Source organism: Oryctolagus cuniculus, chromosome 16 (assembly GCF_051225735.1).
Source record: "Oryctolagus cuniculus isolate XC-2025 breed Fujian yellow rabbit chromosome 16, ASM5122573v1, whole genome shotgun sequence".
NCBI lineage: Eukaryota > Metazoa > Chordata > Mammalia > Lagomorpha > Leporidae > Oryctolagus > Oryctolagus cuniculus.
Genome location: NC_142882.1, coordinates 10314936 through 10328569, shown reverse-complemented (window position 1 = coordinate 10328569; position 13634 = coordinate 10314936). Strand labels below are relative to the sequence as shown.

The window sequence follows — 13634 nt, the reverse complement described above, 5'->3', positions numbered from 1 at the left end:
TTTCCCCCTTTACTTCCTGGAACCAGAATCAAACATGATCCAGTTATCTTTTTTATCCAGGCCAATGGATAAAATGGAGACAAACAGGTAAGTCCAACATTGATTTATGTGTCAACTGTGGTTCAGACTGTGAGAGAGTGTTTCCTTCTATCTGTGAGTGGTTGATTGCACTTAAGAATTTTGAAAAAAAAATCATATACAGAAGCGGCAGGAATGCAAATCAATGAATCAATGAAAGCTGAGTTCCTTCCCTTCTTTTGCTTTTTGCAACCTTCCCTTTCCATTTTCTGCTTTCTCTCCACTACTGCAGAGAGTGAGAAACAGACATTTTGTATTCACTCTATTGATCTCACCTCCTGATCAGCCTCCAAGAGTCTTGAAATTAATGTGCAGGGACTTAACTTAAGACCCGGCAGCCTTCTATATGGGGAAAGAAGAAGTAAACTCATCAGCTTGCAGCTGACAGCAAGTGCTATGAGTGAATAAAAATCACCTTATAGGGGAATTAATTGCAATTAAGCAAAATGATAAAAGTAAGAAACACTTCAAAATGTTTCAAAATGTAATGTTCTTATTTTTCATTCAGATAAGTTAAACTAAGTATGGAACAGTTTTCAGTAGCATATTTTTTGATGGTTCTACTTAGTGTATTATAAGTAAACACTGTTTCTATATAAAAAGCTTTTGAAATCAACCATTTACTGAATGGAACAAAATTTGACTATTTTTAGGTAAAAAAGCAAAGTTTCAAATTCTGTAAGAATAATACAAAATTGTGTGAAACTTGAGAAAAATGCACTTGCCCTAAAATCAAACACTGCCATTTGCAAAATATGTAGACATAGTGCATGAATGTAAATCATCTCGAAATGACAATCTAACAACTTCAACATTCAAACACATGAATCAATGCACCTAAACAGCAGATAATCGCATAAATTTATTTAATCCCACATAATCTATTGACAAATATGTATTTTATTGACACTCAAATTACATTTGAAATATAGAAGTAAGGAAAAATTTCAAAGAAGAGTCAAAAAGCTATCCACTGTGTGAAAACAAAACATCTACACTCTTGTTCAGGTAACATTTGAGAGCCATTACTAATACCAACAAATTATAATTCTGCATAAGTCATGCAGAAAATGTTAAAGAATAAAAAAATGAAATGATAAAATAGAATTCAGTGATGTGGAAAACAGTGTATAAAACTAAGGTGAACATTGTAAATATTCTGAAATTTCACATTCTGAAAAAAAATGCTCTTTTTCAAGGCAAATATATTTGAACAAAATTGCTTCTGTGAATGATGATACAGGGAAATTACAGAAAGGGCTCATGAAAATGGCTTTGGTGAATAGATTAGAGATGTTCCCAAATGATAAAATGACTGATAAGCCAGATGGTATTCAACTATTTCAGAAGGTACTGAAAATAGAGATGTTTGCCTCTTGGGTTCCACCCCTAAGTAGAAGTGAAATCCCATGTTGGGACACATCAAGGCTTTTTTTTAAGGGATTGAGTAGGTGAATGTGATCATTACAAAATTTGCTTCAGAGGAGTCCAAAGGGGAATCCCACAATTTCCTAAAGCCCTTGGAACCTCACTCACATCTCCTCCAGTTGCCAGAGCTGAGACACCACTCAGTAACAGTCTGAGTCTGACCATTGCTGCTTCACGGCATGGCTGTGGTGTTGCTCTGAATTCCTTGGCCTCACCCATCTCCCTGATGTTGCTCCTCTCTTTAGGTGGCTGTGGAAGAACTACCAATACGTGCTGGCCTTCCGCTTTGCTATCCAGGAGATCAATAAGGACCCCCAGCTCCTCCCCAACCTGACCCTGGGTTTCCAACTCTACAATTCTGTTACCAGTGGCCAGTTCACCCTGAGGAGCACTCTGCACTGGCTGACTGGAAAGCACCATCTCATCCCTAACTACACCTGCCAGACACAAGGCAAGACGGTTGCCATAATTGCTGGAACCACATCAGCATTTTCGGCTGAAATTGGGACAATGTTGGAGCTATACAAAACCCCACAGGTAAATGGGTTGTGAATTCTTGTGAGAAATGCTTCCATCTCCCACCAGACCTGTGACATCTAAGGCAAGGTCCTGTGGAAGCCAAGTGACATAATCCAGTATTAGTTGAAACAGACTTTGGGGAATTCCTTGGATTGTGAGAAAGGGAAGGAGCAGTGGAAGGTGAGAGCCTCAGCCCAGATCCACATCTAGGGCCAATGTATCCATCCCCACCTGCTGGGAATGTTGATTGTTGACTTTCAGAGAAAATACACACAGCAAAGAGATATCCTAGGATGACTGCATGTTAGATATGCATATATAAAGACCTAGGACAGTACTGTCCATTTGGAACCCACTTAGGACAATGGCAGTTCCAAAGATCATCAAAGAGTGTTTGGGGCTGAGCTAGATTTAGATATTTCACTCTCTCCCTACGCTCAGTCCTTCCTTCCTCACATTCAGCAGATTCCTTCACAGGGCCTCCAGTTCACTTTCCATGTTCTACTCAGACATTTCAATCTTAGTGTGAGTTTCATGGATGGAGAAACAAAGACGTAGGTAGACAGTGTACACCCCTTCACTAGTTTAATCACCAAATACTGACTATGGTGCTGGTGCTGATTGTCCTTTGAAAACCGAGGGGCCTGGGACTCAATTCAAATCTCCCAAGTAGGTGTCAGGAACCCAGTTACATAAGCCAATTAATCTTCTACCAAGGGTCTGCATTCACATTCCCAGGACTTTTAAAGGAGACCCACTTCAAACAAGTAGCAATCTACACACATCACCAGCAAGCTCAGACAGGAACGGTATAGAAAAATTCTTTGTGAAAAGCAATTTTAACAAAACTCTGAGATCATAGGTGAGTGTATTCTTCAAGGCAATTTAGGTTATGCAAGCAAAATTAATGAAATTCAAACTATCAAGAAATCAACACAGTAAAAATTGTCTCAGAGGTAACATATAACACCAGTTTCAAAGGGAAATTTTCCACATACGACATGGGGTGAGAAGTGCGAAGGACCAATGTCCTGGTCCAAAATCCATGCACTCTTCTTCCCTCAAATGAATATGAAGATTTACAGGTATCTTACACATTTTTGCATGCTGTGAATGAGGATATCCATTCTCATCCTGAAAGCAATAAGCATTGAAGCATGGATTTCTCTGAACTCAGATGATAGAACGTGGTCTTCTCTACCCACAAACCTCAGATCATCATGGTTTTCTTTCCATTCAGATCACATACGGTCCTTTTGATCCCATGCTAAGTGAGAGAGACAAGTTTCCATCACTCTATCAGATGGCCACTAGTGACAGCTCTCTGGCCTATGGAATGCTCTCCTTGCTGCTACATTTTGGCTGGATTTGGGTGGCGATCTTTGTATCTAATGACATGAAAGGAGAGCAGTTCCTCCAGGATATTGAAGCTGAGATGGTAAAGAAAGGTGTCTGCTTGGCCTATTCAGTAAAGCTACCTGACACTAAGTCAAGGTATGAAGAAACTGAAATCTCTTTCCTAGAGGGGATCCGAATTGCATCAGCAAATGTGCATATTCTATATGGTGATGTGAGGGGCCTCTATGTCGTGGAATTTCTAAGCAAATACTATTTAACCCTGGGGAAGGTGTGGATCATGGCTACAAAGTGGAAGATAGTTGTGAAGGAGACAGACCACATGCTGCACTCTTTTCATGGAGGCTTCTCATTTTCACACCACAAGGGGGAAATTCCTGGCCTCAACCACTTTGTCAAGACAGTGGACCCTTCCCACTACCCAGAAGATTTCTTCCTCAGTCAACTATGGCTTCATGCTTTTCACTGCTTACCTCCTGGGTCACTTTGTGGAACAATTGGAGTCTGCCCACCAAATGCTTCCTTTGAGTTTTTCCCAGGACGCATTGACATGCTGACCATATCTGACTCCAGCTATTTCATCTACAATGCTGTGTATGCAGTGGCCCATGCCCTCCATAAGATGCTTTCAGAACAAATAGAAAAGAGTTCTCCAGGAGACGCATCTCAACCCAGGATTCTTCCATGGCAGGTAAATGTCTCTCAAAACAGGATATGCATTGCACTTCTGATGGCATTCTCGGGTATTTCTATTGTAGTACCACATGACCATGTTTTCATGCTGAGATTGGCATGATGATTAGTGGGCTCTTTCACACCACACCAGGCATAGATACACCTTTAATTGTTGTCTGTGTGTGGAGGAATTTTTATCTGCTATCGAACACTTAAAAAACATTTCTGCTATGGAACTTGTTGAAAATATTTAAAAACAGTATACATACTTAGAAATGCACTTAAGTCTACAGATAAATAGTTTTGGTCATCTGATCACACTGATAACCAACACCCAAATATACAACATAGTATTTCTAGTACCCAAATGAGCTCCGTATCCCCCCCCACTCAATTTCTTTTTTTACATGTGAAAGAGGAGCATATTGTCATTAACAAGATATGATCCAGTGAAGCAATATTAAAATTACATAGCCAATGATCTGACACCACAGAATTTTATACTCTATATATTAACTAGGACAAATAAGAGAAACATGATATTTTTGTAGTTCAGGCTTATATAATTTACTGTAATGACCTCCAGTTTTAAATGTCAAGATTTCATTCTGAATCATGTCTGAGTAATATTCAAATATATATCACAATTCCTTCACCCAGTCATCAGTTGATGGACATCTAGATGGTTGCACTTCTAAGGTATTGCACATTGAGCTGCTATAGAATTCTGAGTGCAGGCGACTCTTTCATGTGTTGATGTCATTTCCTTTGAATACATTCTCAGGTGTGAGACTACTGGGCCATGTGGTAGAACTAGTATTGGTTTTCTGAAAAACTCCTCTCCTGTCTTCCATTATGGTTGTACCAGCTTACAATCATTCCCATAAAATGTATTGGGGTATTTTTTCCAGACCCTCAGCAGAATTTATTTTTCAAATTTTGGATAATATTCATTCAAAGTGGGGCAAGTGAAATCTCACTTTAGTTTTTATTGGCACTTCCCTGATGGTTACTGGTCCTGAGCATCTTTTCATGTTTCTCTTGACCATTTGTATTTCATCCTTTGAAAAATGCCTGTTCATATCTTTAGTTCACTTCTTAACTAGATTGTTGGTTATGTCGTTGTTAAGTTTTTTGAACTCCTTATACAATCTGGACATTAATACTTTCTTGGATCCATGTTTTGCAAATATTTCCCCCATTCTGTAAGTAGTGTCTTCACTTGGATGAGTGTGTCTTTTGCTGAGCAGAAGTTACTTAGCTTAATGTATATTGTTGCCTTTATTGCCTTTATTTCTTGGATTTTATCCAAGAAATTGTTGCCTAGGTAAATATCTTGCAGTGTTTCCCCAATGTTTTCCTCTTGTAATTTGATGGTTTTGGTTTAAAGCTTAAATCCTTGATAAATTTTAAATTGATATTTGTATAGGGTGTAAGGTAGCAGTCTGATTTCATATCTCTAGATGTGGAAATCCAAATTTCCCAACACCACTTGTTGAAGAACTGTCTTTTTCTTGGGAATCAATTTAGCTCCATGTAAAATTTTCAATTCATACTCAATAATGACAGATCATAGAAGAATAATGTTATTCACTGTAGGATGAAATGCTATAAAATACCTTAATAAAGCTCATTACAAAGACTTGGAAGAAGGAAATGATTAAAACTACTCTTTTGTTTGGAAGGATTGCAAAGCTAGGAAATATGGACTATCATGTATCCCACAGCAGCTAAAAATCTATTTGGTTATAATATAAATATTCCCTGTAATCTCAAAAGGTAGCTGTATTCTCAACAAAAAATAGTCAAAGTGCAAAGAGAGAAATAAAAGCCATGGAACAATAAACTCTACTGAGGTAAAAAATGTTATACAAATAAACTACACATACACAGCATACACATTTTTGTAAGTTAAGAACTACCAGCGGCAGCCAGAGATGTACAAGCAGATTTGGTAAAATGTTTATTTAGAAAAATTATGCTTGGATTTCTAATTCATTGAATTTAATTCAACTGATATTATTTTCAGTTTTCTTAAACTTTTAAAAAATTATTTCAAAATCAGAATTACTATGAGAAAGAGAGAGGCAGAGAAAAGAGGAGACAGATCTAGCATCTGCTGATTCACTCCACAATGGCTGCATGTACCAGGATTAGGCCAGGTCAAGCCAGGATGCAGGAGCATCAGTTGCTCTCCTACATGAGTGCAGGGGCCCAAGCACTTGGAACCTCAAGTGCTGCTTTCCCAGGCACATTAGCAGAAAGCTGAATCAGGAGTAGAGCAGTTGGGGTTTCCATCGGCACTCACAGGGGTGCTGGGAATTGTGGAAAGTGGCTTGACCTGCTGCACCACAAGATCAGCCCAAATGTTGTTAAATTAAAACAAAATTTACTGATATAAAAGAACAGATTTCATGTATTTCATTGATACAATTTTAAGAAGATAACCATCCTTTCTTCCTTTCCCTTCTCAGTCCCCCCTTCTTCCATTCCTTTTTTCCTTTTAATTTTTGCAACAACGTAATTTCAATTTACTTTAAATCACAGAGTTAATGCCTCACTAATCATAATGTTCCTCAAATGAAAAGTAGAAAGATAACTGCTCCAAGGAATTTACACAAGGGTGATAAACACAAATCAAAGCCTGAGATGTCAGTTTCATTTTTATATATTGTGTTTTTTTTCTTCTATTCTATATTATATAGTACCCATCACCAAAACACACTTATATATTCTATTTAAGGAACTGGTATATTTCACTATGCATAATGGTATCCATGTGAATCTATTTTTTGCTAAAGAGAAAATTTCACTTTTTGGTGGGGAGACAGGGTCAAAATTTTAAAAGTGCACACAAGTGCACTCACAATAATCAAGATATTTTGCATATAAAGTCATGCTATAAAAAAGTCATGCTATTCTCATGTGGAAGAACTAAGATGAGCTTTCCTAAAACAATAACCAATCTTTCATGGTCAGCAACCCTGTGGGACTCATCCTGTGATTTCTCTGTTTAGAATCAGATGCTCCCCATCACTTTAATAGGGGGGAGGCAGAATTCCCCACACTTGAACCCATGATTTTTTTTAATGTATTTCACAGGTAGAGTTATAGACAGTGAGGAGACAGACAGAGAGAAAGCTCTTCCTTCCATTGGTTCACTCTCCAAATGGCCGCTATGGCCGGCATTGCATAGATCCAAAGCCAAGAGCCAGGTGATTCTTCCTGGTCTCCCATGAGGATGCAGAAGCCCAAGCACTTGGGCCTCCTCCACTGCTTTCCCGGGCCACAGAAGAGAGCTGGACTGGAAGAGGAGCAACTGGCACTAGAACCCAGTGCCTATATTGGATGCTGACACTGCAGGCGGATGATTAACCAAGTGAGCCATGGCGCCAGCCCCAAACCCATGATATTTTGATCAGTCAGAAAAAACAGCCTCCGCCCAATAGAAACCCTGAGGATACACAGGAGGCAAAAGAAGGATTTCTAAGTCGTGTGCACTTCCACCTCTAATCTGAATGTTCTCTCTCTTTCCAATTGTGCCTCCCCTCCAGCTTCATCCACTTCTGAGGAAAATCCAATTTACCAACAGTGCTGGGGAGGATGTTTCCTTCCATGAAACGAGACACCATATGCCACACTACGATATCCACAACATTGTGAATTTTCCTGCTGGATTTCGTTTGCTGATTAAAATCGGGGAGTTTTCCCCTGAGTGTGCACGTGGAGAATCCTTGGTCCTCAATGAAGAGATGATAGAATGGCCAGTTGCATTCAAGGAGGTGTGGATCCATGGGAATATTGGATACATACAGAGGGCTTGATGAAAGTGTGGGAGGATATTATGTGTGAGAATTTACATAAGCATTCAATTCTCAATTCACATATTGGCTTCAAAAGATATGGTGTTCCTTACACATATATGAACCAGTGTGTATTAGAAGTGCATGTTTGGATTAGATATTGTTGTTTTTCTCTGGGCATGTTAATGCATTCCTAGGTTGAGTGACTAGAAAGAATGTTAAGAAATAGAGATAGAGATCAATACTTAGACATAAAATTACTAAATGTATGTCACTACAAATTCTAAAATTTTATTTCAACTTTTTATTTATATAATGTGAAAAACTGCATGTATTACATGTATATTTATAAAGATAGTGATATTTTCATCATTTAGTGAGTCATTATTATGTTTTGATGCAGTACGAACACAGTAAATTATGAATTGACCATTTGTAGAAAAATTTCTGATTTTCCTTTGTCATTGTGGGTGCTAATCAGTTCAGTTTTTTTTTTTTTTCTGAATACTACCTCACAGCTGTGATCAAAAATTTTATCATCATTGTGCTGTTGAAATATCCCAGACAGTTTTGCGGGTAATATTTATAACTATTGTGTGTTATATAACAAATGCATTGGCAGTATCAGGAATTGATGCCCTCCCTGGGTATAGAAGTCCAGAAGTAGATAGATGCACAATCAATGGATTATTACATTTGTTCACCTTTTCTTTGCAGGCTTGTCTTTTTCTTAGTAGTTACTATCAGAAGTGTATCTAGTCATCAGGCTTTTTGAATATTTTTCTGGCATGTAAAATCTTCTACTCAATCAAAGAAAGAGGCGTGTAAAATAGTATCAGACATACACATTCTAGAAGAATTACCACATAAAAAGCTAAACTGAAATTATTTCAGAGGAAGCAATTCAATAAAGAGACAAATGCCCAGAAGCATAGATCCAGTGATGAGCAAAATTAAACCCATCAGGTGGCCTCATAATATTTGGTAGGCAGTTGACAAACCTGGAATGAGCATCTTAGAAACTCCAATTGGATGTCTAAATAAAATCAATAAGATACAGCCTGAGGAAGACATAGTGATGACCTTGGGGTGAAAAGGCAATTAGAGACATCCTATCACAGTGCCTAATGTCATGCAAAGCAATGACCATCACTTCTCTTTCCCCATCAGACTCCTCAGTCTTTGTGTAGCCAAAGGTGTGGTCCAGGATTCAGGAAAATGCCACAGGAAGGAAAACATGTCTGCTGCTATACTTGCGTTGTTTGTCCAGAGAGAGACATTTCCAATCATACAGGTAGAATACATATAACTTACCTTGAGAACTCTACCATCTTAACTATTTCTTGATAAAAAGGAAACCAAGAATATTTGCGATGAGATAATAGTTTTCACTCACTATTTCCATACCCTTGTTGTATGCTCACTATTGCCATCTCATTATGTGTAAGCTGTTTTCTGGAGGTGCTAATCATCTCAAGCTCAACTGTGACACTGATTTGATCTGGTATCCTTCTTTTCGATCCAGTACTGAATGAGACTCTCTCAATCTGAAATCTAAACAAGAAATATAATATTTGTATTTGTATTTGTTAAGGCTCTGTATGGTTATCTAGAAGTCTTGAATTCAAAACTTTTTCATAGACAACTGAAAAACAGGGAGCTAATCCACATGAATTGTGATGGGAATATTGTATTACTTTCTGTGCTACATCTTTGACATGGTGCATGCTGTTCAGTACACAGAATGAATGACACCACTTGTCCTTTATGGATATACAAGAAGAAGAGAAAAAATAAGCTGAAATATAGACACAAATATCAAATTATATATCAAAGCCAAATGTTTGAGAAATGTAAAAGTGTACTAAGACTCATTGGTAAATAGTTCCACTGTTCAATGTATAATAAATATGTTTATGCTAATTTGAATTCTTCCAAAATAATGTTTCAATTCACATCATCTTAGCTCTAGAGATATTTTGATTTCAGTATCTTCAAACATTCTATACAGAGTTTCCAGTGTGAAGAAAACAGAAAAATGACTTCAAGTTTCAGTGAAAATATTCAACATGCAGTAATTTAGTGAAAGAAAGAAAACTAAAGTATCATGCACTGACCCATTGTACAATATACACTTGCCTATATATTCCTGGTGTATCTCCAAGATAGGTACCAGATGTACCTACAGATTCTATGAAAAGTAAAGGGAACACATTGAAAAGAATTGGAGGAGAAAATTCCTCTAAATTTTTGCAAATATTTATATTCTATTTTTTTTACAAAATAATTTATTTATTTGTTTGAAAGTCAGAGTTGAAGAGAGGGGGAGAGCATAATAGAGAGGGAGAGAGGATACAGTGAGGATCTTCCATCAGGTAGATTCACTCTCCAGATAGCTCCAATGGCCTAGACTGGGCCAGGCCAAAGTCAGAAACCAGGAGCTTCTTCCAGGTCTTGCAGAGGCCCAAGCATTTGGGCCTTCCTCTGCTGGTTTCCTAGGCACATATGCATGGAGATCGTTTGGAAGTGCAGCAGTCAAGACATGAGCAGGCACCTGTTCAGATGCCATCATTGCAGGCAGTGGCTTTAACCACTACATCACAACTCCACTCCCTGAAGCTTGTACTCTTGCATGAGTACCAAGGATAAAAACAGAGTAGGACTCTTACTGCAAGTATAGCTCAACTAACACCATTTTCTTTCTTTCTTTCTTTCTTTCTTTTTTTTACAGGCAGAGTGGACAGTGAGAGAGAGACAGAGAGAAAGGTCTTCCTTTGCCGTTGGTTCACCCTCCAATGGCCGCTGAGGCTGGCATGCAGCGGCCTATGCACCGCGCTGATCCGATGGCAGGAGCCAGGTACTTCTCCTGGTCTCCCATGGGGTGCAGGGCCCAAGGACCTGGGCCATCCTCCACTGCACTCCCGGGCCATAGCAGAGAGCTGGCCTGGAAGAGGGGCAACTGGGACAGAATCCAGCGCCCTGACCGGGACTAGAACCCGGTGTGCCAGCACCGTTAGGTGGAGGGTTAGCCTAGTGAGCCACAGTGCCAGCCCACCATTTTCTTTCTTTTTAAAAAAGATTATTTTATTTGAAAATCAGAGAATCAGTGAATGAGAGAGAGAGAGAGAGAGAGAGAGAGAGAGAATCTAATTGTTCACTCCTCAGATGGAACAATGGCCTGGTATGGGCCAGCAGGTACTGGGAGCCAGGAGCTTCCTTTTGGGTCTCCCACATGGGTGTTGGTGTCACAAGTGCTTGTGGAATTTTCTGCTGCTCGTTCTAGGTGATTAGCAGGGAGCTGGATTGGAAATTCATCAACTTAAACACAAAACAATGTCCATAAGGGATCTGGCATTGCAGTTGGTGGCTTTACCTACCATGCGACAACACCAACCCTATTTTGGTTTGTACAATTGAAATTTGATTGAAAGAAAGAAATATTTTCCAACTGGCCTGTTCTTAATGACTTCTTTCATGCTGTAGCAGTAGAAGTGCATTATTTCAAGTGAGACAATGTGGTGTCCTACATGCTGTTCACATGAGCTATAATGGTGAACAAGCCATAATTTGAAGTTAAGAAGAATGCCTAGTTGTCTTTGAGTAACATGATGAAAATACCACTTATTTCCATAGAACCACAGAATGACAATCAGCTACAGTTCCCATCTATTCAACCTCAGTATCACAACATTTATATGGAAACATGGACAAGATGAATCCATGTAGGAAATTAGGAATGGAGGTCCCAGGAATGAAAGATCATTTATATAGGTCATTTCCATTTGAGGATAAGGAAGAAAATCCTTAAACCTTATGATCCCAGATAAATATTCTAACCCATGTGAACAAAGGATTTCTCCAGAAATGACACTGAGGACTGTAGAGAGGAGGGCTGGGAAGAATCCAAGCCCATATGAAATATAGAAAATTCCTCATTGTTTAGAAATTAAACACTGAAAAAAATCTCTGACAGATAGGATGAGAACACAGAGCCCCATGTGCTAAGGAGCTAGTTTGAATGAGTTTCCTCCACCTGCAGATGAGCATTCTGCCTTGGTTAGGTGCACAGAAATACTTTAGTGTTTCTTGGTATACATCACCCCAGGCTGAATTCACCATGAAATTCCAAAGGTGAGCTTTTTCCTTAACAGGGAAAAAGGAGCAAATTGTTAAATGGAAACACAGAGTCTTCCTTTTCCCCACAGATGCAGAGCAGTGCATCCCATGTGCAGATCACGAGTACCCAAACATGGAGAGAAACCGCTGCCTCCCCAAGCTGGTGACCTTCTTAGCCTTTGAGGAATTCCTGGGGATGGCCCTGGCCTGCATGGCTTTGTGTTTCTCTGTCCTAACAGCTGCCATCCTCTGGGTCTTTGTGAAGCACCGAGACACTCCCATCGTCAAGGCCAATAACAGGACCCTCAGCTACATCCTGCTCATTGCCCTCCTCCTGTGCTTCCTCTGCTCCTTACTCTTCCTTGGCCGTCCCAACACAGCCACTTGCCTCCTCCAGCAAATAACATTTGGTCTTGTGTTCACAGTGGCTGTTTCCGCTGTGCTGGCCAAGACCATCACTGTGATTCTGGCCTTCAAAGCTCTGAAACCTGGAAGAATGATAAGGCGGTTATTGGTATCAGGCACTTCTAACTTCATCATTCCCATCTGCTCCATGATCCAACTGGTTCTCTGTGGCATCTGGTTGGGAACCTCTCCTCCCTTTATTGAGGTAGATAAACATTCTGAGCACGACTACATCATCCTGGTGTGCAATAAGGGCTCAGTCACTGCCTTCTACTGTGTCCTGGGCTACCTGGGTTCCTTGGCCCTGGCCAGCTTCATTGTGGCTTTCCTAGCCAGGAATCTGCCTGACACATTCAATGAAGCCAAGTTTCTGACGTTCAGCATGCTGGTGTTCTGCAGTGTCTGGGTGACCTTCCTGCCTGTCTACCACAGCACCAAGGGGAAGGTCATGGTGGCCGTGGAAGTCTTCTCCATTTTGGCCTCCAGTGCCGGGCTCCTGGGCTGCATATTTGCCCCCAAGTGCTACGTTATTCTCATAAAACCTGATAAAAATTCTTTGAAAGCTTTAAGGAACCAATGCAGTTGTAGGAGACCCTAAAATATTTTTCTCAATGGTTTCTCTACATTTTCAAATTTTGTAAACAAAAACCAAATTGGTAGTAGATTTCCAACATTGTAAAATAAGCAAAACTAAAAAAACATTTTTGTTTAGGTATTTGGCCTAGCAATTAATTAATCTTGTCCCACATGACAGTAGCTAGGTTTGTGATTTGGTTCTGACCCCTGATATCAGATTGCTAGGATATTAAACACTTTGTGTCCCTGTCAATTTTTTTCCTGGCTCCTGGCTTCTGGACTCAATCCAAGATAAACCACTATGGGAAATGAGACGTGAAGTAGTGAAAGGTTGGACTCTCAACCATCTCTCTCTTTCTCTCTGCTTCTCTCTCTCCCTCTCAAAAATGCAAAGCAGGCTAGAAATATTTTCATATAAAGTAAAAGGAATCACTGTTTAAAACTGAAACAAAGCTGAGCATCAATGTATAAATAGCAATTGCATTTCATATGATAGGGCTATCCCTGAAAATATGCAGAGTAATTAATTTCATCTTTGTTTATTACTTAGATACCATATATGTTCTTATTTGTTGTTTTAACTTTTCTTTAATTAATAGAAATTTCCAAAGTACAGCTTTTGGATTACAGTGGCTTTTCCCCCCATAACTTCCCTCACATCCGCAACCCTCCAATTCC

General features: G+C 39.4%; 1 protein-coding gene across 1 annotated transcript; it reads left to right on the top strand.

Annotated features, from left to right (window-relative positions):
* The first annotated feature begins 9044 nt into the window (after positions 1 to 9044).
* On the top strand, positions 9045 to 12978 carry LOC138847799 (vomeronasal type-2 receptor 116-like). The gene is made up of 2 exons (XM_070067607.2): positions 9045 to 9153; positions 12065 to 12978. Exons 1-2 carry the CDS (start codon positions 9078 to 9080, stop codon positions 12976 to 12978), a joined length of 990 nt encoding a protein of 329 aa, XP_069923708.2. The 5' UTR covers positions 9045 to 9077.
* The last annotated feature ends 656 nt before the right edge of the window (positions 12979 to 13634 follow it).

Bases quoted from the DNA above. Each gene is read 5' to 3' on its own strand.
- LOC138847799 (XM_070067607.2), top strand. From the start codon at position 9,078: ATGCCACAGGAAGGAAAACATGTCTGCTGCTATACTTGCGTTGTTTGT. The intron at 9,154-12,064 runs GTAGAATACATA...TTTTCCCCACAG, and splicing joins AGACATTTCCAATCATACAG to ATGCAGAGCAGTGCATCCCA.